This window comes from Mercenaria mercenaria, chromosome 1 (genome assembly GCF_021730395.1).
Source record: "Mercenaria mercenaria strain notata chromosome 1, MADL_Memer_1, whole genome shotgun sequence".
Taxonomy (NCBI): domain Eukaryota; kingdom Metazoa; phylum Mollusca; class Bivalvia; order Venerida; family Veneridae; genus Mercenaria; species Mercenaria mercenaria.
Genome location: NC_069361.1, coordinates 84,511,396 through 84,534,388, shown reverse-complemented (window position 1 = coordinate 84,534,388; position 22,993 = coordinate 84,511,396). Strand labels below are relative to the sequence as shown.

General features: G+C 36.4%; 1 protein-coding gene across 1 annotated transcript in view; it reads right to left on the bottom strand.

Moving 5' to 3' along the window:
• The window catches only part of LOC123564681 (usherin-like), a 73,124-nt gene extending 66,693 nt beyond the window's left edge, over positions 1–6,431 (bottom strand). Inside the window, exons 1-5 of the mRNA XM_053552903.1 lie at positions 6,231–6,431; positions 5,062–5,449; positions 4,405–4,632; positions 3,669–3,800; positions 228–353 (exon numbers count right to left, since the gene is read on the bottom strand). Of these exons, the coding sequence (XP_053408878.1) occupies positions 228–353; positions 3,669–3,800; positions 4,405–4,632; positions 5,062–5,449; positions 6,231–6,407 (1,051 nt within the window). The 5' untranslated portion in view covers positions 6,408–6,431. The remainder of the gene's footprint in view (positions 1–227; positions 354–3,668; positions 3,801–4,404; positions 4,633–5,061; positions 5,450–6,230) is intronic.
• Between the last annotated feature and the right edge of the window lie 16,562 nt (positions 6,432–22,993).

Genomic DNA, 22,993 nt, shown 5'->3' with positions numbered 1-22,993 from the left:
TTTGTATTCACATTTCCTGCAGAAAACCTCATTCTACAATAAATGGAACAATAGTACATAGCATTTCTTTACAATTTTACATATTTTCAAATGTAATGACTTGTTTAAAGTGTTTAAACTACTTGAAGTTAATGCAAGAAGTAAATTTTTAGTGTATGATTTTTTATTATCATTTTTAATTCATTATCACAAACAAGCATGCAAAGTAAATAAAAATTCACTCAGACCTGTCCAGACATTATCGATGGCTATATAAGCAATATTTTCATCTCTCCACGCCACCAACTGATGCCAAACATTATCGCTGTAGAGCAAACCCTCGTCATTGTTTGTTGTCACAAATGAGGCACACCCTATTATCAAGGTAGTGGGTAAAAATAAAATTAAGCAAAATTAAACCCTCACCATCCCCTTGCAAGCAAGACTTGTCAATAACATAACAGTTACTAAGATTGGGTACATAATGGTAACAGCCCCAGTGTTTTTCTGAAAATCAATAAAAATCAACACAAAATTTTTCGGAGAAGCATGCCTTTAAGGTAGATGACCCACAATGACAATCAGCATTTTCCATTCCATTACATGTTCTCCAAATACGGTTTCATTATTCTCCGCTCGTTAGTAAAAGCAATCTTTTGTTATAGCCGAAGGATGTTGAAGTAACCTTATGAGAATCCATTAAGGTACAGATATTGCTGTTTGTCTTTATGGGTCAACTATCTTAATATCCTTATTCCTAATTTAGTTTACTCTCTTTGTCTTGGTTAACCCTTAGCCTGCTGCAGGCGAAATTAACAGCCTTTGCAAACAGCTTGGAACCTGATCAGACGCCGATTAAATTGGCGTCTGATCAGGTTCCAAGCTGTTTGCTACTCTGACAATATTTCTTCCAATTTTGGAGCAAATTGAATGAACTTTACAATTTTAGCAGACGACATTTCCAGCAGACGACAATTTATCTAGCATGCTAAAGGTTAATTACACTAATTGATAACTGAAGATACAGAGTATCTTCTCAACTTGCACCAGACAAAAAATTTCCAAGAAAAGCATGGACTTAACCCCCTAAAACTGAAGTGTTTTTTTTCCAGATTAAACGGTACAGTGCAACAGACACAGTTTGGTCTTCTAGTGTTTTCCTTTTTGTATGCAGAGGTTGCGTTGTGTTTAGTTTTCAAATTACAATTAACTATGCCTGCAAGTTTGCCTATAACAAGATCTTTCAGTATGCAAAGGTCTTAAGGTTTTTGCTGTATGCTTTGCTAATCATGGCAAGCCATTATATTTTACCATCTGCTGTCTAGCTCTACTGGGTCTTAGAACAACCTCACATGACATAAAAGAAATCAAGCACTTAGGAAAGACTTGAATTGGTACTCTACACACTACAAAGGAATATAACTTTATAATTTTGTACCAACTCAACAACCAATGCTCTCTGTTCCAACATCTAAGTTAAGTCAGGCAAAAGCGCAGAAAGTAATAATAACTTTTCTGATTGTAGTTTCAACTGGAAAACTACTCTCCAACTCTCATATTGAACCTTCTGTAAATGGTCTATTAAAATTAGGTAACTAAATAGATGAAAAGATCTATATAATAATTAACAGGCTAATTTTTATAAAATATAATTCAGATTTATGTAACCTGCATGCCTTGTGATATCATCACACAATGCCAAAGATGCTGAAAAAGGGAGACAATAACAGCTCCACTATTTGAATTTTTTAGAAGCTTGTATACAATTTTCACAAGCATAGAAAATTCAAGCTGACCAAAGCCTTAGAAGTGACCAATAGGCAATCAAACTAGCTATAAATCACACAAAATGCTTTGAACTGACATCTCACATCTATAATTTTATAAATCATGCATAGTAAAATTACATCTAGATGAGAAATATTAAAGGCTTGCAATAGGTACCTCTAGGGAAAGTTAAGCAACCGTGAAAAAGTGACCCATTTTAGAATTTGATTTTCTAAAAACTGTAAAAGACTTATTAAAGAGACTTAAAATAGGACCAAACTACATTTAAAGTTGAAAAACAATTTAAAGTAATTTGCTCAGTCTGTCTGACCACATTAGAAAGGCAAACACTAACACATTTTTCACATATAATACTGCTGAAAATATTGATTACAAACACATGTTGAGAAAATAATCTTCAAAATTATTATTTTCAGCAACTTTTTTTTAAATTCTGTTTGTTCTATTCTGAATATGTGATACAGTGAGTCCAACTTTCCGGAACACCAGTCATGTTTCCCATAAAAAGAACTACATTTATTGAATAAATGCACCCAGGAATTCCATCTACATCTAGGGAAAGCATATCTACAAGTATGTAAAAATACATCTAGGAAAAAAGCAGTAAAATTCCAGCACCCGTCATGCTTCTACCTTTCTGATTGTCTACGATCATTGTGGCATTGAGGTTAAAAATAGTTGCCTCCAAATAATGCCACTCGCCATCGTCAACCAGGTATGGCTTATCATTATTAGGGTCTGGATCCAGATATACCTGCATTTCACACACTCCTATCCACAAATGATAGTAATAATTGAGCCTCGCCATGAGAACACCAACATAGTGCGTTTGCGACCAGCATGGATCCAGACCAGTCTGCGTATTCTGGTCAATATCCATGCTGTTCGCTAACAGTTTCTCTAATTGCAATAGGCTCTGAAAGCAAATAGCATGGATCCTGACCAGACTGCGCAGATGTGCAGGCTGGTCTGGATCCATGCTGGTCGCAAATGCACTATGTTGGTTTTCTCATGGCGAGGCTAATATCATTTTTTTCATGAAATCAACAAAAGCTAAAAAGTTAACGAAACAGGTTTTCCTGTAGACCACAATAGATTTCCATTATTCATGAAACCAGTCATGTCACAAGTATATTTTAAATGTATTTCTCAAATAATATACTGTGAAATAATTAATATTCATGAGGGACTACTTTTTGTAAATTTTGTGGTTGAGTCAATCCAAGAAATTAAATCCGAACAAATAAGTAAAATTCCCTATACTGATGAAGGTCCTATTGGAACAAAACTGGTTGGTCTTTTGGCGGTTTAGGCCAAAACCACAAAATTTTGTGTTCATGAAACTAAATTATTTCAGTTTTGTTAAGGACGTATGCTAGAATTTGCTGCGAAAATTTTCCCAATAACAGAATTTCTTCAAACTTTGGATATTGAAGGACAATCATCTAAGAAACAAAAAAAATACAATAAAAATCATAGGTCACCAGATTCGAAAAAGAGTTATCTGCCCTTGAAAACGGCATTTCCCCCAAAAATGACGTTTTCAAGGGCAGATAACTCTTTTTCGAATTCGGTGACCTATGATTTTCATTGCATTTTTTTGTTTCTTAGATGATTGTCCTTCAATATCCAAAGTTTAAAGAAATTCTGTTATTGGGAAAATTTTCGCCCATCTCATATACAGGGAATTCTAGCATACGCCTTTAAAACCTAACAAAACACATACTTAAAATAAATATATCTACAATAATAATAATAATTCTCTGTTTACAGGTGGCTTTTGGTGCAAGTATGACTTTGCTTATTGTTACATAATAAGTAAATGTATTCTTTTTCTTAAAAAAATTCTGAATGTTTTTCAATTTTTCAAAAAGATTATTACTGATATAGCTGAACTTTACCTTGCGGGTCAAAGAGGAACCATGGCCTGCCATGTTTGAACTGGAGGGCAACAAACTCACTTTGCTGACCCTCCGATGCAGCAAACAACAATAACCCTTCCTTTTTCCTAGTCCGGAACCAAAACCTTATTCCTACAAAATTATAAGTCATTTTGATATAAGAGATATGAAAGAAGTTTAGGTCATATACTTGTAAGGTAGATGCAAGTGTACAGTACTTTTTCAATATTTTAGCTACAAACACTGAAATCTTAACAGAAGACATTATGCATTTCCAGTAAACAAAATTTTGCAGTTCAAAACTGTGTAGAACCTTTCAATTAATAAAACTGTAGAGGCCAACATAAGTTTTGAGATTTCCTGTAACACGAAAACATACTGAAATCTAAACCTATAGAATGGTACTGCCCTCATTTCACATTTTGCTGTCTTAAATAAAATGTTAACATCAAAACATCATTTTTTGGGGTGTTTAATGTTACTGCAACTATTTAAGCCAGGTTGCAAGTTTGGGTATCATCTTAAAGTTGCATAAAGACGAAGAAAACTTTATACTGTTAAAGTCTTCAACAAAAAAATTATATCATAATTATATTCTTAAGACTAAATTCTTCATAAAAAAAATGTAGCAACTTTTCTCTTCTAAATAGATAATGATGACTTATATTATGACACACATACTAAAGGGAAGTAATAAAAAAAAATCAAAACTCAAGGGAAGTAATTTAATACAAACCTGTAAAATCAACATTTGGAGGAATAGTGTCTGGCGGGAAGAGATAGTATCCTCCACCTGGGAATCTTGTTCCGCTGATTACTTGAGGTGGGTAACTCAAGGCAGGTATGGTTTTCTGTATGGTGTAATATGGTTCAGGTCCATTGGGAAAGGCTGGTGGATTCCACACAACCGCCATAGCAGAAGAGTTCAAACCATCCACCAATGGCTTCTCCAGTCCTTCTGGTACTGAAAATAAATAAATGGTCATATATTATGCTTGTAATTTCTAAAATTGATCATTGATCAAGATTTTAATCTTCATAAACTTGTTCACAACAAGAAATGTTCGAAATAAAATAAAGGTGGACTTTGATGCCATACATCTGTGCAGAGGGTTACAGAAACATTCTGATAGACATGACAAATTAATTTAAAAACTACTATTATGTTTTAAAAAAACATTGTAAATAAAATAAGTCTGCTTTTAGACTCATCTTGAGCCTTTTGCAATTTTAATAAATTTAATTTCATTAACACTTAATAAGAGGGACCAAATAAAAAACATATGGCAAATAAACAGAGTGGTAGGAAGAAAATAAAGTATAAAAATATAACAATAAAACTCATCAAAGTTTTTAATACAATTTACAGATAACAAACTCAAAGTAAACTTACTGTCCTGGTTAGTATATCCTGTGCTTTCTGTACTGTTTACACACCCAACTGAATTACATGCCTCAACCATTAATGTATGTTCCGTGTAGGGACTCAAACCTCCAAGGATGTAATACATTGTATCTGGGCTTTGTGTTGCCACTAGTGACCACATAAAGGGCGGAGCATGAGGAGATTCTGACAGATCTGTCTCCATGTAGTAATAAACCCTATATTCTATGATTATCCCCCTTGACTGGTCGTCTGTAGGGGCGTACCAAGAGATGTTGAGAGAGAAAGGACTGAATCCTACAACTGTGGGAGCTGGAGTAGATAAAGGAGTTGTGGCCCCTGTTCTGCCTGACACCCAGGGACTTGCAGCCTTACCAGCACTGTTTTCTGCCAATACCTAAATAAAGAAATACATTAATGAAGCAATATAGGTTACAAATATTGAAATAAACATAGGAACCTAATAAAAAACATAATTTAAATTGTCTTCTCTAAAAAACTTTTTAAAAACAACCATGATCACAGTAACATGTTTTGGTGATTAAATATAATTATTAACTTTTCACAGGAAAAAGCCTTACTTCCGTAAGTACAGTATCACCTCCATTAATGATAACACCTTCATTTACAGGGAGAAGCTTCCAGACCAGATTGTCAGTAAATTACCCTTTCCACAACAACAACATTTGTACACTAAAAATATCTTTCCAGTGGTATTTGTTTGGGAGAGGCAGCACTGAAGATGCATACATTGTTTTGTAAAAATTCATTGGAAACATACTTATATATTTTCTTTTACAACAACTTCTGTGTTGTTATATTTTCTGGTCCTTTGGGATCATGGAGTCCACTCATTATCTATGTAATAGTTCAGCTTAAACCGGTGCTAGGGGGTGTGAGAGGTGTCGCACTTTTCATTTACCTCTCATGAACAGACTCAATCAAACCGAGTCTGCTATTATTTTGCTTGGTTGCATTCTGTGCTTCCAAAGTATCTTTATTACAGACTTTATTTAACAAAAGTTCAATTAGTAAGCATTACTCTGTACAATGAACAAAGAATTTAAAATAGCCCCATGGCCAGAAAACAATAGATTTTAAGGTTTGTGTCAGTTGTTTAGTTATCTCCCTGCAAGTGAAATTTTACAAATAATTCTGTTTTTGCAGCCTTTGCTTACCTGAAACTCATACACGGTAAATGGAACCAGTCCAGTGAGTATGTACTCAGTAGCAGGTGGTGGGAGAGCATTCTCCTGCGGGCTCTGGGTCGGACGGGGGTTGTACTGACCACTGGGATGGAAGATACGCGTCTCTGAGGGAAATCTCACCCCATCTGGACCAATATCTCCTCTCATCCATACTTCATAGAAAATTATGATACCTAAAAATAGAAGAATTAAGTCATAGTTTATGAACAAACTACTTGACAAGTAAAGGCTTGGTATGTCCTTTTTATCTACCACATGCTGGTCCCTCTTAAGATGTTACTGTAACCTTTCTGTTTAAAAATAGCATAATGTATGCATGTGTGTTTGGGTTTAGTATATTTTTAGCCATATAATGATACTGTCTATGGGACCGAAGGTCAACAGGGAAGGTTTAATATTCAAGAAGTTTTTGTAATGTTGACAAAGACATAACTTATGCAGGTGTCTCTGACAGAAGATAAATTACCAGTCGTTCAATATGCATAGTGCCCATATGCCAAAGTTTTCCATATAAACATATAGAGTAAAATGTTTTGTGTTTTTCAACCAAATGTTTTTCTTTACCCTTCAGAAAAGAACTATTTATGCCTTAAGTATGGAAGGGAATCTCCGCCAGGACATGCATGCTGCTAAATGACATTGCTATGTTATTTACTTACATATGCGTTCTGCAACATTGCAACTGCATTTTAGTTTCTTACATTTGCCTTACAAGAAATTCATCTTTAATGCTTCTTAATGCTAAGAAAACAGTCCTTTCATGAATATCGGTTATTCTTGCATGTAATTGACAAGTGCGTTCAACCTTTTTGTTTGCTTACTGCAATATTGAAATATATACTCATGCTATTACTAACTGTGTTCTATGTTTTCTTACGTGTATTTGACGTTGTTGCTACTGAATTTAACGAGCTATTATCAACGTTGTGACTTGTGAATATTCCGAAATTTTCATAACTATTGTTACTATCACTAAAAACACTATTCATGATTCGCTGATTTTACGGAAACTGCCGGAAATTCTGGTTCCCAGCTTTCTACGAATTTCATATTACAAATGTTAAAGTCGCATTTGATTAACTTCGTGCTTCTTAGTGCTTACTTAGCACTGTTTTCGCCTTGCATAAATTTCAATCATTGCAATACTAAGAATCTGCGAATTTAAAGTAGGGACCTACATAGAAAAGGTCTACAGCAGGGACCTATATATCAAAAACTAAAAACAACGGGCAACAACTAAATTTTAACATGCATGTGTTAGTTTTATATAATGGAGGAACAATTTAATCAAGTTCAGAAAGTAAAACGTACAAAACACTTAGAACTTGTTCACATAAACATTTTAATATGCCACAGAATGGATGCATTTGCCATTTACACGCAAGAATATGCTTTTTACATACATGCAGTGATGAAAGATGCAAGGTATGTGCCACTAACGGATGGAAGGTAACACAAAGACGCATGGATGTTGCATTTAGTTTAAAACGAATAACACAAGGCAACATGCATTTGTCATTTAGCAGCATGCATGTCCTGGCAGAGATTCCCTAAAATGCAGTTGCAATGTTGCAGAACGCATATGTAAGTAAATAACATAGCAATGTCATTTAGCAGCATGCATGTCCTGGCGGAGATTCACTTCCAAAAATTACTTAAAATCAGAGTTTTGGTACTCTTTCTACTGACAATAAATTAAAACAAGAGCTGTCCGTAAGACAGCCAAGCTCGACTATTCGAAATATTGACACAGAAGCAGGAAATTATTAACCAAAATGTTAAATATCGAAAGAGTTTTAAGTTCGAAACGGGACATAATTTGACCAAAATGCATATCAGAGTTATGGGACTTGATGCTATCAACTAGATTAATAACCCCGAAGAAACATGTTAAGTTTCAATTCCATATCTGCATTAGTTTTGGAGATAGTAACTTGCATGTAAAACTTTAACCAGAATTTTCTAAGTCCAAAAGGGGGCATAATTTGCTCAAAATACATGTTAAGAGTTATGGAACTTGACCCAGTGAGGTTGGTAACTGACCTAGAAAAAGAATAAATAAGTTTCAAAGCTATATGCCTTTTGGTAATAGCTGTATGTACTTGCACGCAAAACTTTAACCAGGATTTTCTAAGTCCAAAAGGGGGCATAATTTGCCCAAAATACATGTCAGAGTTATGGGACTTGATTCTATCAACTAGTTTTATAACCCCGAAGGCACATGTGAAGTTTCAATTTAATATCTGCATTAGTTTTGGAGAGAGTAACTTGCATGTAAAACTTTAACCAGGATTTTCTAGGTCCAAAAGGGGGCATAATTTGCTCAAAATACATGTCAGAGTTATGGGACTTGACCAAGTGAGGTAGGTAATTGATCTAGAAAGAGAAATAAGTTCAAATCATATCCTTTAGTAATAGCTGTATGTACTTGCACGCAAAACTTTAACAGAATTTTCTAAGTCAAAGGGGCATAATTTGGCCAAAATACATGTCGAGTATGGACTTGACCGTGAGTATATGATCTAGAAAGAAAAAAAAGTTTCAATTATATGCCTTTTAGTAATAGCTGTATGTACTTGCACGCAAAACTTTAACCAAAATTTTCTATGTACAAAAGGGGGCATAATTTGGCCAAAATGAAGGTCAGAGTTATGGGACTTGGTGCTATCAACTAGTTTTATAACCCCGAAGACACATGTCAAGTTTCAATTCAATATCTGCATTAGTTTTGGAGACAGTAACTTGCATGTAAAACTTTAACCAGAATTTTCTAAGTCCAAAAGGGGGCATAATTTGCTCAAAATACATGTTAGAGTTATGGAACTTGACCCAGTGAGGTTGGTAATTGACCTAGAAAAAGAATTAATAAGTTTCAAAGCTATATACCTTTAAATGATAGCTGTATGTACTTGCATGCAAAAACTTAACCAAGGTGTGACGCCGACGCCGACGCTGACGCCAGGGTGAGTAGAATACCTAGACTATTCTTCGAATAGTCGAGCTAATAATAGAAATTCTTATTAGAAATCACCCTTACAGAAGCAAGCCTCTGTGGCGTACATGCTGCGTATTTGCTGTGTATATGCCGCAAACACAGTAGTACGCCAGAGGAGTACATTTTACATACACCGCATGCTGCGTACATGCTGCGTACAATTTCGATGAGTACACAGCATGTACGCAAGAGGTCACTAGTACACTTCAAGTACGCAGCACAGACTCTGAAAATTTAAGGAGTACACTGCATGTACGCAGGAGGGACTTGTACAAGAGAATAGTACACTGCATGTACACCGCAGATACTTTGAAATTTGTGCAGTACACTTCATATACGCGGGAAAGACTTGTACAATTTCTTTTGGCATTTATACTTAGTTTTTTTTTTTATAAGTTAAAGTCTGAAGTAAACTTCATATATGCGAGAGGGACTTGTTCATTTTCTTTTGGTGTTTATACTTTGAATATTTTTAGGTAAAAGTCTGAAGTACACTTCATGCAGGAAGGATTTGTACATTTTTTTTTTTTTGGAAGCAAGAACTCCAAGTAACTTTTATCTTAATAGCATAGAATAGTTCAGATTACCGGTATTCTAACAATGAAAATTTGCCAAACTATTTGCAATGTTCATTTGTGAAGCTTACATCTTAGTGATTTCTGAGCTGCACCTTGCATGCAGTGTAAAAATATATTCTTTTTCATTTTGAATTAATCCTGGAGCTTTCTAACTTGGATAATTGAAAAGCCTTATTTGAACTTCGTTGCATTACATTTTGTAATACATGAAATAATTACCAAGATAATGCCTCAACAGCGCCCAAATGAGAAGAATTAATAGCTCTTTCTGTTATTTGAATACTCTTAAGCAAAACACCATTCTATCATGTTTTATAAAGGCTTTAATGCTCATTATGTTAACTCATTAAGGCCTCACCAAATTAAAAAGTTGTTCATCGGATTTGCCGCTCGTATATTTTCAGAACGTTTTTGGCTAATTGCGCTTGCCCCATTGGAAAAAATCAATCCGAAATATTTTGGTGCGCTACTTTTTACGGACGTAAAAGTGTATAAATGCTTATATAATTCCAGTCCTAGATTGTTCTCAGATGGATTTTAATCAAAATAAATACATACTACACACACATCGTCTATAATAAATCATAACACTTATATTTAGTTGCATTAAAGTTGTTTCCCCTTGATGCAGTTACGCCATTTTCTTCAAATGTTTACCAAATTACATGCTACAAAAATTGATTTATTTCACTGAAAAGTGGATGAAGAAAAGCATACTAATTTATTTGATAACATCAATCTACATTATTTTGGTAAGGGTAAATACTTATTGATGCATGTCACTTAACTTTTTTCTGTTTTTTTTCTGTCCAAATGATCAGCATTTGCATACGAAAGTTGGTGGGGTAAGGAATTTACATTATCACAGCAGTTTCACCACAAGAGTACACAGCATGTATGCAGCAGGAGTACACAGCATGTACGCCGCAGGACTCGGGCCAGGAGTACACAGCATGTACGCCGCAGGGGTAGTACACCGCAGGCTCATTTGCATGTAAAAAGTGTATGTGCCACGTACATACTGCGTACTATTTCCCGCATACTAAATTCCTCCAGCGTACATCCCGTGTACTATGTAGTCCACAGCATGTATGCAGCAAGTAGTACGCGGCAGAGCTCATTTGCATGTCAAAAGTGTACTACAAACGTACTATCGGTGTATGTGCGGTGTATATCCTGCATACTATTTAAAGCTCTTGATTTCAGTACACTTCATGTACGCATCATATACGCTGTATGTACACAGCAAGAGTACGCAGCAGGCCTTTTTCTTCTGTAAGGGCAGTGACCTCAATTAAACAATTTTAAGCACAAATATTGATGTGGAACTTTATGCAGAAAATTGAGAGATACATAATTTTGACAGATCGTGAAAACTGATGACAAAATTTTGCAGATGTAAGGAGAGTCATGACCTAACTAAAAGTCTGCTGACAATCAAAATAATCTGAGTAAATTTGGGAAGGGTCACCCAAAGATAATTCATGTGAAAACATTTTAAAATTGGGCAAGCTGTTTCTGATAAATGTTTTTTGTTTTGAAATCCTGAAAAAGTGACCTGATGATCTGGCAGCCGTGTTTTTTTACAAATAAGAGAAATTTGAAAAATCTTGGTAGGCTGTCACTCAAGGAACATTTCTGTGAACATAATTTAAAACTAGTGATGCTTTTGAGAAAAGCGCATGTCTCCCACAACTGCCTTGTTTGTCTGGATTGTTCAGACGAATGGTTCCTATAAAAAATGTCTAGTTTCTCTGGATGGTCTAGACAAGTGGATCCAATTAGATGGTCTGGACGAATGGATCCAATCAGTAACTCAAGGGCCTATTACAACCATAATCAGGCTGCTTTGCCAGAATAAACAACACAATGTCTTCCTCGGCTTCATCTCACACATTTCATTATTTGCCCATGCAAAACAGTTTTTTTCTTACTGTTGTAAGAGGACACTTTTAAAGCAAAACTTGTACTGTATCTATTGCTTAAAACAGGTTGTGATGTAATCCTTTGTTAGTTTTGTCCATTATATAGGTTATTGTACCGGCACGGTTCTATACACAAGATTATTTTACTATACCTGTCCATTATTAACCTGTAACCATCCATTCTTAAAATAATGAATACTTCAAGAATGGACAGGTACAGGTTAATAATGGACAGGTATAGTAACAACCTTGTAAAAAAAAACCTGAAGAGGAACGTATGACGTAAACCCAAATCGCCACACAAATTATCAGTCAAACGACAAGAGCTGTCGGAGGACTGCAACGCTCGACTATTCAACAGCCTTGTCAATTGAATGAATACAAAAGTTGAAAAAGGGGCATAATTTTGTAAAATGCAAAGTAGAGGTATTGAACCTCTGTACTGCATGTCATATCATGACAGTGAACAAGAGTGTGAAGTTTCAATCCTTTCCAATTTGTGGATACTGAGATACCAGCTTACATACAAAAACTTAACAAAAAACTGCTAAGTCAAAGGAGCATAATTTTGTAAAAATGCCAAGTAGAGTTATGGGACCTTCACAGTGCATGTTAGATCATGACAGTGAACAAGTGTGTGAAGTTTCAATCCATTCTAATTAGTGGATACTGAGATATCAGATTACATACAAAAATTTAACCAAAAACTGCTAAGTCGAAAAAGGGGCATAATTTTGAAAAAAAAGAGAGTAGAGTTATGGGACTTGCTTAGTGCATGTCAGATCATGATAGTGAACAAGTATGTGAAGTTTCAATCCATTCCCATTAGTAAGTACTGAGACACCAGCTTACATACAAAACCTTAACCAAAAATTTCTAAGTCGAAAAAGGGGCATAATTTTGTAAAAAAGCAAAATAGAGTTATGGAACCTGTGCAATGTAGATCAGTTCATCACAGTGAATAAGTGTGTGAAGTTTCAATCCATTCCCACAAGTGGTTACTGAGTTACCAGCTTACATACAAAACCTTAACCAAAAATTTCTAAGTCGAAAAAGGGGCATAATTTTGTAAAAAAAGCAAAATAGAGTTATGGAACCTGTGCAATGTAAGTCAGTTTGTCACAGTGAATAAGTGTGTGAAGTTTCAATCCATTCCCACAAGTGGTTACTGAGATACCAGCTTACATACAAAACCTTAACCAAAATCGGGACGCGGACGCGGATGCGGACGCTGACGCATGGGCGAGTGCAATAGCTCACTATTCTATGAATAGTCGAGCTAAAAATCAAACAATGTGCCAAAAGTAATTACGGAATGTTAGTTTAAATCTTCAACCGTTAGAAAGTAATAAAGTCCTCTTTGTGTACTCCTAAATTGCAATAGAAAACTAGAAAATGCTTTTGTAAACAAGAGTGCAAGAATGTCACAATATACGCCCGTCACAGCAAATTTCTTTACTCTAGCACCTGTATTTGCAAATGGAATTTTAATTTTGTAGTTGTTTAGTAATAACTAAGTGTTTTGTTTTTCTAAGTCCACAAAAAAACTCCTTACCAGGTAGAGATACCTTAAAATACACCTAAAATTGGAAAGTAACATCTATGTTGTACCACAGAAAAGTGGTCTTGGTTTTTCCCTACGGTCAATTATAAAAAAGTTACAATATAAGTTACCGTATATATCCGGCCATACGTCGACTTCGGCCATAAGACGAGAGCCTACTCTGGATAAAAAATCTTAGATTTTCAACTTGCCCCGACCATAAGTCGAGGGATGGATAGTTCTAGCATTTTAAAAACTGCTATGGCACAAAATACTGTGAAAAAAATGTTTCTATCAAGTTATCTTTATAATTTCGCTCACGATTTTGTTACGTTTCCTCGATAAATTATTACTGCCACAATATTGTTAAAGCATACTGTTAGTTTTACAGCAAAGGCATATATAATTGAAGAAACAAAAATAAAAAATAAAATTTTCCTTTATTTTATTTCCTTTTATGACCAATACATGTGTTTATAACGATAGTCAAACATTTGTTAATTACAGTACAAACAAGCATTAAAATACGCGATTTATCTAGCACCATTAATAAGCGTGAAAAATAACTAAGTGAAAAAAATCAATAATCAGACACATGAACAAAATTATAGATTTGTAGTTCTACCTACGTTTCAGTGGTTTATCCATTAGTTATTAAAATCCATCAGACTCACTAACAGAATCACTATCGAGTATTCTCTGCCAGTAATGACACTAAATCACAGGGATCAAGACCCTCTTTGCCCTCTTTCATAAATTAATGATTCATTTACTTAAAAAAAAAACCCTGATAAAATGCAATAAAACTGTCAACAACACTCAGATGAAAAATCAATGCAGTTGCAGCAAATTATGTTGTCTTCTCCCCGCCCTCCGCTGTCAATCAAACTGCCCTTTATAGCCAACCAAAGATCGATAAAGGGCCACTGTTTTTCAGTGAGACATGACATTTATCTCGGCATACTTCAAAACAACACCTGGGATGTTGTTTACAACTTGTCAAGACAGTGAAGGTCTTTTGAAGCTGTAAATTTCAAAGCAAAGGGGAGTTGTACATTTGAAGGCTGTAAGCGGTTAGAATTAATTGATTTAAATTGGCTCTAATTAGCGAGATTGAAAATGTGGCAGTGTATCGATCAGTCTAAGTGTACTATTAAACTGTTAATTGTTTGCCGATTGTGACAATAGGTGGTAAGATAATTAATGCCCCTCGGCATGTATCATTCGTTAGGCATCAGAATGAAATCAAGTTCTTAATTCAAACCAAAACTCTTGATTTGTAACGATCTGTTAAACTTTATAAATCAGATGGCCAGTAATTATCGGCAATTTGTGAGATGCCTCCTGTCAGTTTTGTTGTTCACAGTTTGATCTCGGTTAAAGGTAATAGTCGATCTTTTATTAGTATAATAAAATTTACGATTTTTTCATTTTTTTTTTCAAAATACAATTAACTTTAAATAAAACTAATTTTGTTTAGTTACGGAACGTAACGGCAATCGTTGTTTTTAGCCTAGACAGTTTAAGTGCGCAAAGAGTAGTTTCCCTCTATCAAAATGGCGAAAATCATAATAAACTTATTAGAATGCCTTATATGCGCTGTGTTCGATCCGAAAATGGATAGAGGATCATGACTGCGTTTAGTTATGCAGCCAAAAGTCGACCCTTGACTTCAGAGCTAATAATTTGGTCAAAAAACCTCGACGTATGGCCGGAAATATACGGTATTTATAGTAACAACTAAGGGAAGTTAATCTTAAAAAAAAAAAAAAAAAAAAAAAAAAAAAAAAAAAATCAAAAAAAAAATTGTAAGTCCACACAAAAATCTTTACCAGGTAGAGACTGGTCAAAATACACCTCAAAATTGGATGTAGCATGCATGTTGTACTACAGAAAAGTGGTCTCGATTTTTCCCTACGACTAGTAATGAAAAAGTTACAATATAAGCTATTTATAGTAACAACAAAGGGAAGTAATTCTAAAGAAGGGAACTGCGCATGACACTTCGTCTCATGATGGTGTATAGTTGTGTCAAGTTACATCAAAATCCCTCTATGCATGAAGAAGAAATGCTTCGGACAAAGTCATTCTTGTATCTGACCTTTGGCCTCTAAGTGTGACCTTGACCTTAGACCTAGGGACCTGGTTCTTGCGCATGACACTACGTCTTGTGGTGGTGAACATTTGTGCCAAGTTATATCAAAATCCCTCTATGCATGAAGAAGAAATGCTCCGGACAAGGTTTTCATTCTTGTATCCTTTGACCTCTAAGTGTGACCTTGACCTTAGACCTAGAGACCTGGTTCTTGCGCATGACACTCCGCCTCATGGTGGTGAACATTTGTGCCAAGTTATATCAAAATCCCTCTATGCATGAAGAAGAAATGCTCCGGACAAAGTTTTCATTCTTGTATCCTTTGACCTCTAAGTGTGACCTTGACCTTAGACCTAGAGACCTGGTTCTTGCGCATGACACTCCGCCTCATGGTGGTGAACATTTGTGCCAAGTTATATCAAAATCCCTCTATGCATGAAGAAGAAATGCTCCGGACAAAGTTTTCATTCTTGTATCCTTTGACCTCTAAGTGTGACCTTGACCTTAGACCTAGGGACCTGGTTCTTGCGCATGACACTCCTTCTCATGATGATGAACAATTGTGCCAACTTTAATCAAAATCCCTCTATGCATGAAGAAGATATGCTCCGGACAAAGTCATTCTTGAATTTGACCTTTGACCTCCAAGTGTGACCTTGACCTTAGACCTAGGGACCTGGTTCTTGCGCATGACACTCCGTCTCATGATGGTGAACAACTGTGCCAAGTTTCATCAAAATCCCTTCATGCATGTAGAAGATATGCTCCGGACAAGGTCTGTGGACGCCGCCCGCCCGCCCGCCCGCCCGCCCGCCCGCCAGGGGCGTTCCCATAATACGTCCCGTTTTTCAAACGGGCGTATAAAAAGCGCATGTCTCCCCCAATGCAAAGTCCTATAGGCAAGAAGTCAATAGGGGTCAGGAGCAAAAGTCAAAGAGACACTGATGGTTGGCTGCAAGTCCAATCATCCTATTAAGTTTCAACATTGTAGGTCAAGTGGTTCTCAAGTTATTTCCAAAAAATGATTTTACATGAACAGGCCACTGTGGCCTTGACCTTTAATAGACTGACCCCAAAATCAATAGGGGTCATCTACTCTGCATGTTCAATCATCCTATGAAGTTTCAACATTCTGGGTCAAGTGGTTCTCAAGTTATTGATCGGAACTGGTTATCAATGTTCAGGCCCCTGTGGCCTTGACCTTTAACAGAGTGACCCTAAAATCATTAGGGGTCATCTACTCTGTATGACCAATCATCCTATGAAATTTCATCATTCTGGGTCAAGTGGTTCTCAAGTTACTGACCGGAAATGGTTTTCAATGTTCAGGCCCCTGTGACCTTGACCTTTCACAGAGTGACCCCAAAATCGTTAGGGATCATCTACTCTGCATGACCAATCATCCTATTAAGTTTCAACATTCTGGGTCAAGTGGTTCTCAAGTTACTGACCGGAAATGGTTTTCAATGTTCAGGCCCCTGTGACCTTGACCTTTAATGGAGTGACCCCAAAATCGATAGGGGTCATCTACTCTGCATGTACAATCATCCTATGAAGTTTCAACATTCTGGGTCAAGTGGTTCTCTAGTTATTGATCGGAAATGGTTTTCCATGTTCAGGCCCCTGTGACCTTGACCTTTGACAGAGTGACCCCAAAATCAATAGGGGTCATCTACTCTTCATGATCAATCATCATATGAAGTTTCAACATTCTGGGTCAAGTGGTTCTCAAGTTACTAACCGGAAATGGTTTTCAATGTTCAGGCCCCTGTGACCTTGACCTTAAATGGAGTGACCCCAAAATCGATAGGGGTCATCTACTCTGCATGTACAATCATCCTATGAAGTTTCAACATTCTGGGTCAAGTGGTTCTCTAGTTATTGATCGGAAATGGTTTTCCATGTTCAGGCCCCTGTGACCTTGACCTTTGAAAGAGTGACCCCCAAAATCAATAGGGGTCATCTACTCTTCATGACCAATCATCCTATGAAGTTTCAACATTCTGGGTCAAGTGGTTCTCAAGTTACTGACCGGAAATGGTTTTCAATGTTCAGGCCCCTGTGACCCTGACCTTTAATAAAGTGACCCCAAAATCGATAGGGGTCATCTACTTTGCATGTACAATCATCCTATGAAGTTTCAACATTCTGGGTCAAGTGGTTCTCTAGTTATTGATCGGAAATGGTTTTCCATGTTCAGGCCCCTGTGACCTTGACCTTTGACAGAGAAAATCAATAGGGGTCATCTACTCTTCATGATCAATCATCCTAAAAAGTTTCAACATTGTGGGTCAAGTGGTTCTTAAGTTACTGACCGGAAATGGTTTTCAATGTTCGGGCCCCTGTGACCTTGACCTTTAATGGAGTGACCCCAAAAACAATAGGGGTCGTCTACTCCAGCAGCCCTACAACCCTATTAAGTTTGAAGGTTCTAGGTCAAATGGTTCTCCAGTTATTGCTCAGAAATGAAGTGTGACGGACGGACGGACGGACGGACAGGGCAAAAACAATATGTCTCCTGGGGGAGACATAAATATCGCAGATATACACCTGGTATGGCATTTTCAGTCAAAAATAGATGAAAATAGGAAACGTAATGTAAAAACAAGAGCTGTCGGAGGACAGCAACGCTCGACTATTCAACAGCCTTGTCAATTGAATGAATATTAAAGTCGAAAAGGGGGCATAATTTTGTAAAATTACAAAAAGGGTTATTGAACCTGTACAATGCATATCAGCTCATGACAATGGACAAATGTGCAAGTTTCAATCCATTCCCATTAGTGGGTACTGAGATACCAGCTTGCATACAAAAATTTAACCAACAGCTGTTTAGTCGAAAAACGGGCATACTTTTGTAAAAATACAAAGTAGAGTTATGGAACATGAGCACTGCATGTCAGATCATCAAAATGAACAAGTGTGTGACGTTTCGATCTATTTCCATTAGTAGGTACTGAAATATCAGCTTACATATAAAACCTTAATAAAAAATTATACAAAATAGAGTTATGGAACCTGTGCAGTGTAAGTCAATTTATCACAATGAATATGTGTGTGAAGTTTCAATCCATTCTCACAAGTGGTTACTGAGACACCAGCTTACATACAAAAGCTTAACCGAATCGGGACGCCGACGTGGACATCGACACATGGATGAAATAAAAAAGTGGAAAACCACAGGTCGCCTAACACAACATAAACGAAAATGTTGCAGGCTCAGTCTGATTGAGCCTGTTCATGGACGGTAGTGGAAGTGCAAGCTACCGTCCATGCCCTCTAGCCCCAGGTTTAGCAGAACTCAACATGTTACACATGTTAAAAGTACCAGAATGTAATTTAGAGTGCAAATCCATGAAAAGCGGCGTATAGTCCCCAGATAAAATAATGGCTGTGCCCAAAACGAGAAAACAGTGGACAGAATTAAACAATCTGGAGTCCAATAGCTCCACCTATTTTTTGAATAATTGAGCTAAAACACATAATTTTTCTTTCTTTTTCAAATGCTGCAGACCTATCTTTCTCATGCAGTGTTCGTGTAAAATTGGTTAAATTTGTGCCATAACTGACATTCGTTGCAGTCCTACCAAGAAATGTGCAATTTCACCTTTCTACTACAAAGACAAAAAAAAAAAGAAAAAAAAAAAAAAAAAAAAAAAACAACGTCAATTTTCCCTAAAGTTTTACTGCACGTTTCGGTATTGCCAGAAAATTTGGCCGAAATGATCTTCAGATTGAACTTGAATACAACTGTCTTGCAATAACGATGCTATTTATTGTAATAACGAAATATTTTCTCCAAAAAACAAGATATGAGTCATTACGAGTAAATATCTCATGTGATACGGATAAATTTCTTCTAATAAGATTGAAAGAATATTTCGTAATTATGGTGGCTGATTTCTGCCATCTCGTTCTGGCATGTTAGCGCGTTTGCAGGGCACCCGCTGAGAACACCAGGATGGCAGGACGACAATTATACGCGCCAAGATGACAAACAAAAGGCATTTGTCGTTCTGGCGGGGGCGCCAACCCGCTAAATTGGGAAGTTGTCGTCCTGGCGTTCTGGCGTCTTAGCGCTCTGGCGTCTTAGCGCATTTGCAGGGCGCCAAGACGCCAACACGCCAGGACGAGAATTATACGCGCCAAGACGACAAAATCCTTATTTGTCGTTTTGGCGCTTTCACTTGTTGTCTTGACGTGTTGGCGCTCTGCAAACGCGCTAAGACGCTAGAACGCCAACTTTCCAATTTAGCGTGTTGGCGCCCCCACCAGAAGGACAAATGCCTTGTTTGTCGTCTTGGCGCGTATAATTGTTGTCCTGGCGTTCTGGCGCCCTGCAAACGCGCCAACACGCCAGAACGAGATGGCAGAAATCAGCCACCATACGTAATTACAAGATAAGAACGATTGTTTTCTAATAACGATATAAAATACATATACATACATTTTAGAATGTCTTCACCTGGACCCTTCATTTATTAAATTACTTAATTTATATAAAACTGCAAACTCAGCACAAACAAGGCATGGGCAACTATACATCATAAGGCCAAGTTTAATTTTACTTTTTGTAAAGGTACTTCAAATCATTCATGAATATGACAAAACGAGATATGTTAGAAACTTTCCTAAGAATCAGCACTGAATATCATTAGTGTTTAAAAAAACTTTTAATTGCAATAAATATTTATATGCAATCTAATTTAAACTCCATTTGACTTGGTATTTTTATTTAGCACAGAGACACAAATCAATGAATTATCTTTGCCTCAAAGAGGACAATATTAGAGACATTATATAATATCACGACAATCTTGATTTTTTTGTGAGGACCGTGTTTTAAGTCAGAGAAAAGCCTCAAACTATCCATTATGTGAAAGAAAGGACAATCTCGGTGCGTTGCACCTCAATTTGTCCATTCTTTCACATAATGGACAGTTTTCGGCTTTTCTCCTTTACATAATGACAAAAAACAGTTTAGCATTTACCTTGAAAAATGACACCTAAATGAAATGACTTATCACCAAGTTTATCACCATGCAGTTAGTTCATTGTTCCTTAACCTGTGTCATATGGGTGCATAGACAAATACCTCGTAGGGTTATTCGATGATTGATCTGGTATTACTGTTGTTTGCATATCTGATAACAAAATTAAAAATCTTTCCCCCAAATGTGCAGTATTAATACAGATACCGTTAGTTATTTGAAGAAAACAGAACCAGTCCAGTTCATATATTAAACAAGATGGCCTTAGGTTGCTCACCTGAATAACACACCATAACAGTGTAAACATATTTTACCTAGTGATTTCATGAACACAAATATTCTGACCAATTTTCATTAAGATTGGACAAAAAAAATGTGGCTTCTTGAGTGTAAACAAGCATTTTCATTGATTTGACCAAGTGACCTAGTTTTTTTAACCCACATGACCCAGATTAAAACTTGTCCAAAACTCCATGAAAACAAACATTTTGACAAAGTTTCGGGAAGATTGGAGCAAAAAAGTGGCCTCTAGAGTGTATACAAGCTTTTCCTTTGATTTGACCAAGTGACCTAGTTTTTGACCCCACATGACCCAGATCTGAAATCACCCAAGACTTCAAAACAAACATTCTGACCAAATTTTCCGAAGATAGAATCAAAAATGTGTCCCCTAGGGTGTAAACAAGCTTATTCTTTGATTTGACCTGGTGATCTAGTTTTTGACCCCACATGACCCAGATCTGAAATCACCCAAGACTTCAAGAACAAACATTCTGACCAAATTTTCCGAAGATAGAATAAAAAATGTGCCCCCTAGGGTGTAAACAAGCTTATTCTTTGATTTGACCTGGTGACCTAGTTTTTGACCCCACATGACCCAGATAAAAATTCATGTGGTATAACATGCAGACAATTTGTTTGTTTGTTTTGGGTTTAACACCATTTTTCAACAGTATTTCAGTCATGTAACGTCGGGTAGTAAACCTAACCAGTGTTCCTGGATTCTATACCAGTACAAACCTGTTCTCCGCAAGTAACTACCAACTTGCCCACATGAATCAGAGGTGGGGGACTAATGATTTCAGACACAATGTCGTTTATCAAATAGTCACGGAGAACATACATTCTGACCAAATTTCATGCACATCAAATGAACACGAGTATTAACAAGCTTTTCCTTTGATTTTTTGACCCCTTATGACCCAGTTTTGAACTTAGCTTATGAATCATCAAGATAAACATTCTGACCAAGTTTCATGAAAATAGGGTCATAAATGTGGCCTCAAGAGTGTTAACAAGCTTTTCCTTTGATTTGACCAGGTGACCAAGTTTTTGATCCCATATGATCCAGTTTTGTACTTGGCCTAGAAATCATCAAGATAAACATTCTGACCAAGTTTCATGAAGATAGGATCATAAATGTGGCCTCTAGGTTGTTAACAAGCTTTTCCTTTGATTTGACCTGAAGACCTAGTTTTTGACCCGCCATGATCCAGTTTCAATCCAGACCTAGAAATCATCAAGATTATCAGTCTGTGCAAGTCTGTATCAAATCAAAGCATAAATGAAACATCTATATGGCTAAAAGGGCCAAAATAGAAAATTTTGCTCCTTTCAGGGGCAGTTACTCTAGAATCCATGATGGAATCTAGCCGGTTTTCAAAAGGAACCAAGATCTTATTGTGACTTAACTTGTGTGTAAGTGTGGTTAAAATCAAATATAAAATGTCACTTCTATCATGTTCACAAGGTAAAAATTAACAAATTTTGGCTCTTTCAGGGGTCAATCAGGGGCCATAACTCTGGAACCTATGATTGGATCTCAGAGATTCATCATGGAATCCAAGTTTTATTGTTGTTAAAGATATTTTACAAGTTTGTATCAAATCAAACCATAAATGAAGTCTCTATATGGCTGCAAAAGCCAAAATAGCAAATTCTGACCCTTTAAGGGGCCATAACTATAGAACCCATGATGGGATCTGGCGATCACAAAAGCTCACCCTGTCATCTAAAACAATGTTTAAATTTAAAAAAAGAAACAACTTCTGCTGCCAGTGTGCAGCAGAGGACCAGTCTCTTTTTTTCTTCAAAACAACATTGTCTCCGTTTTTTCTTCAAAACAACATGTCTCCATAGATCTGCCACCAATAACATAACTAATCTCCTATATCACCTTATCAGTTATTAAACTAAAATATCTTGCAGACATTTATAGTTATCACAGGATCTACATTTTGTGGAGGGGCAGAGGGACAAACAGACAGACAGATCTCAAACCTACAGTCCCTCAACCCTTCCTAGTCAAAACAGGTATGGGTCTAATACACTAGACAAGTCACAACTCATAAGTAGTAGTTGATACTACAACCTTTGCAAATGCATACAGTGTTATTATATATTTTGAAAGCCACTGGTAAAATAAAGTGAAAAATTGCTCCTTGTACTTATGTCAAGTAAAACTCGTGTTTCATAATGGCCTTGTATTAGATCTGTGTAGAGTTCAGAACACAGATAGAAATTTTACAAGTTTTTACCTCAGATGGGACTAAAAAGGCTTTGAAAATTAACTGTACTTGTGTGTCAAAAAAATTATGATACCTGCA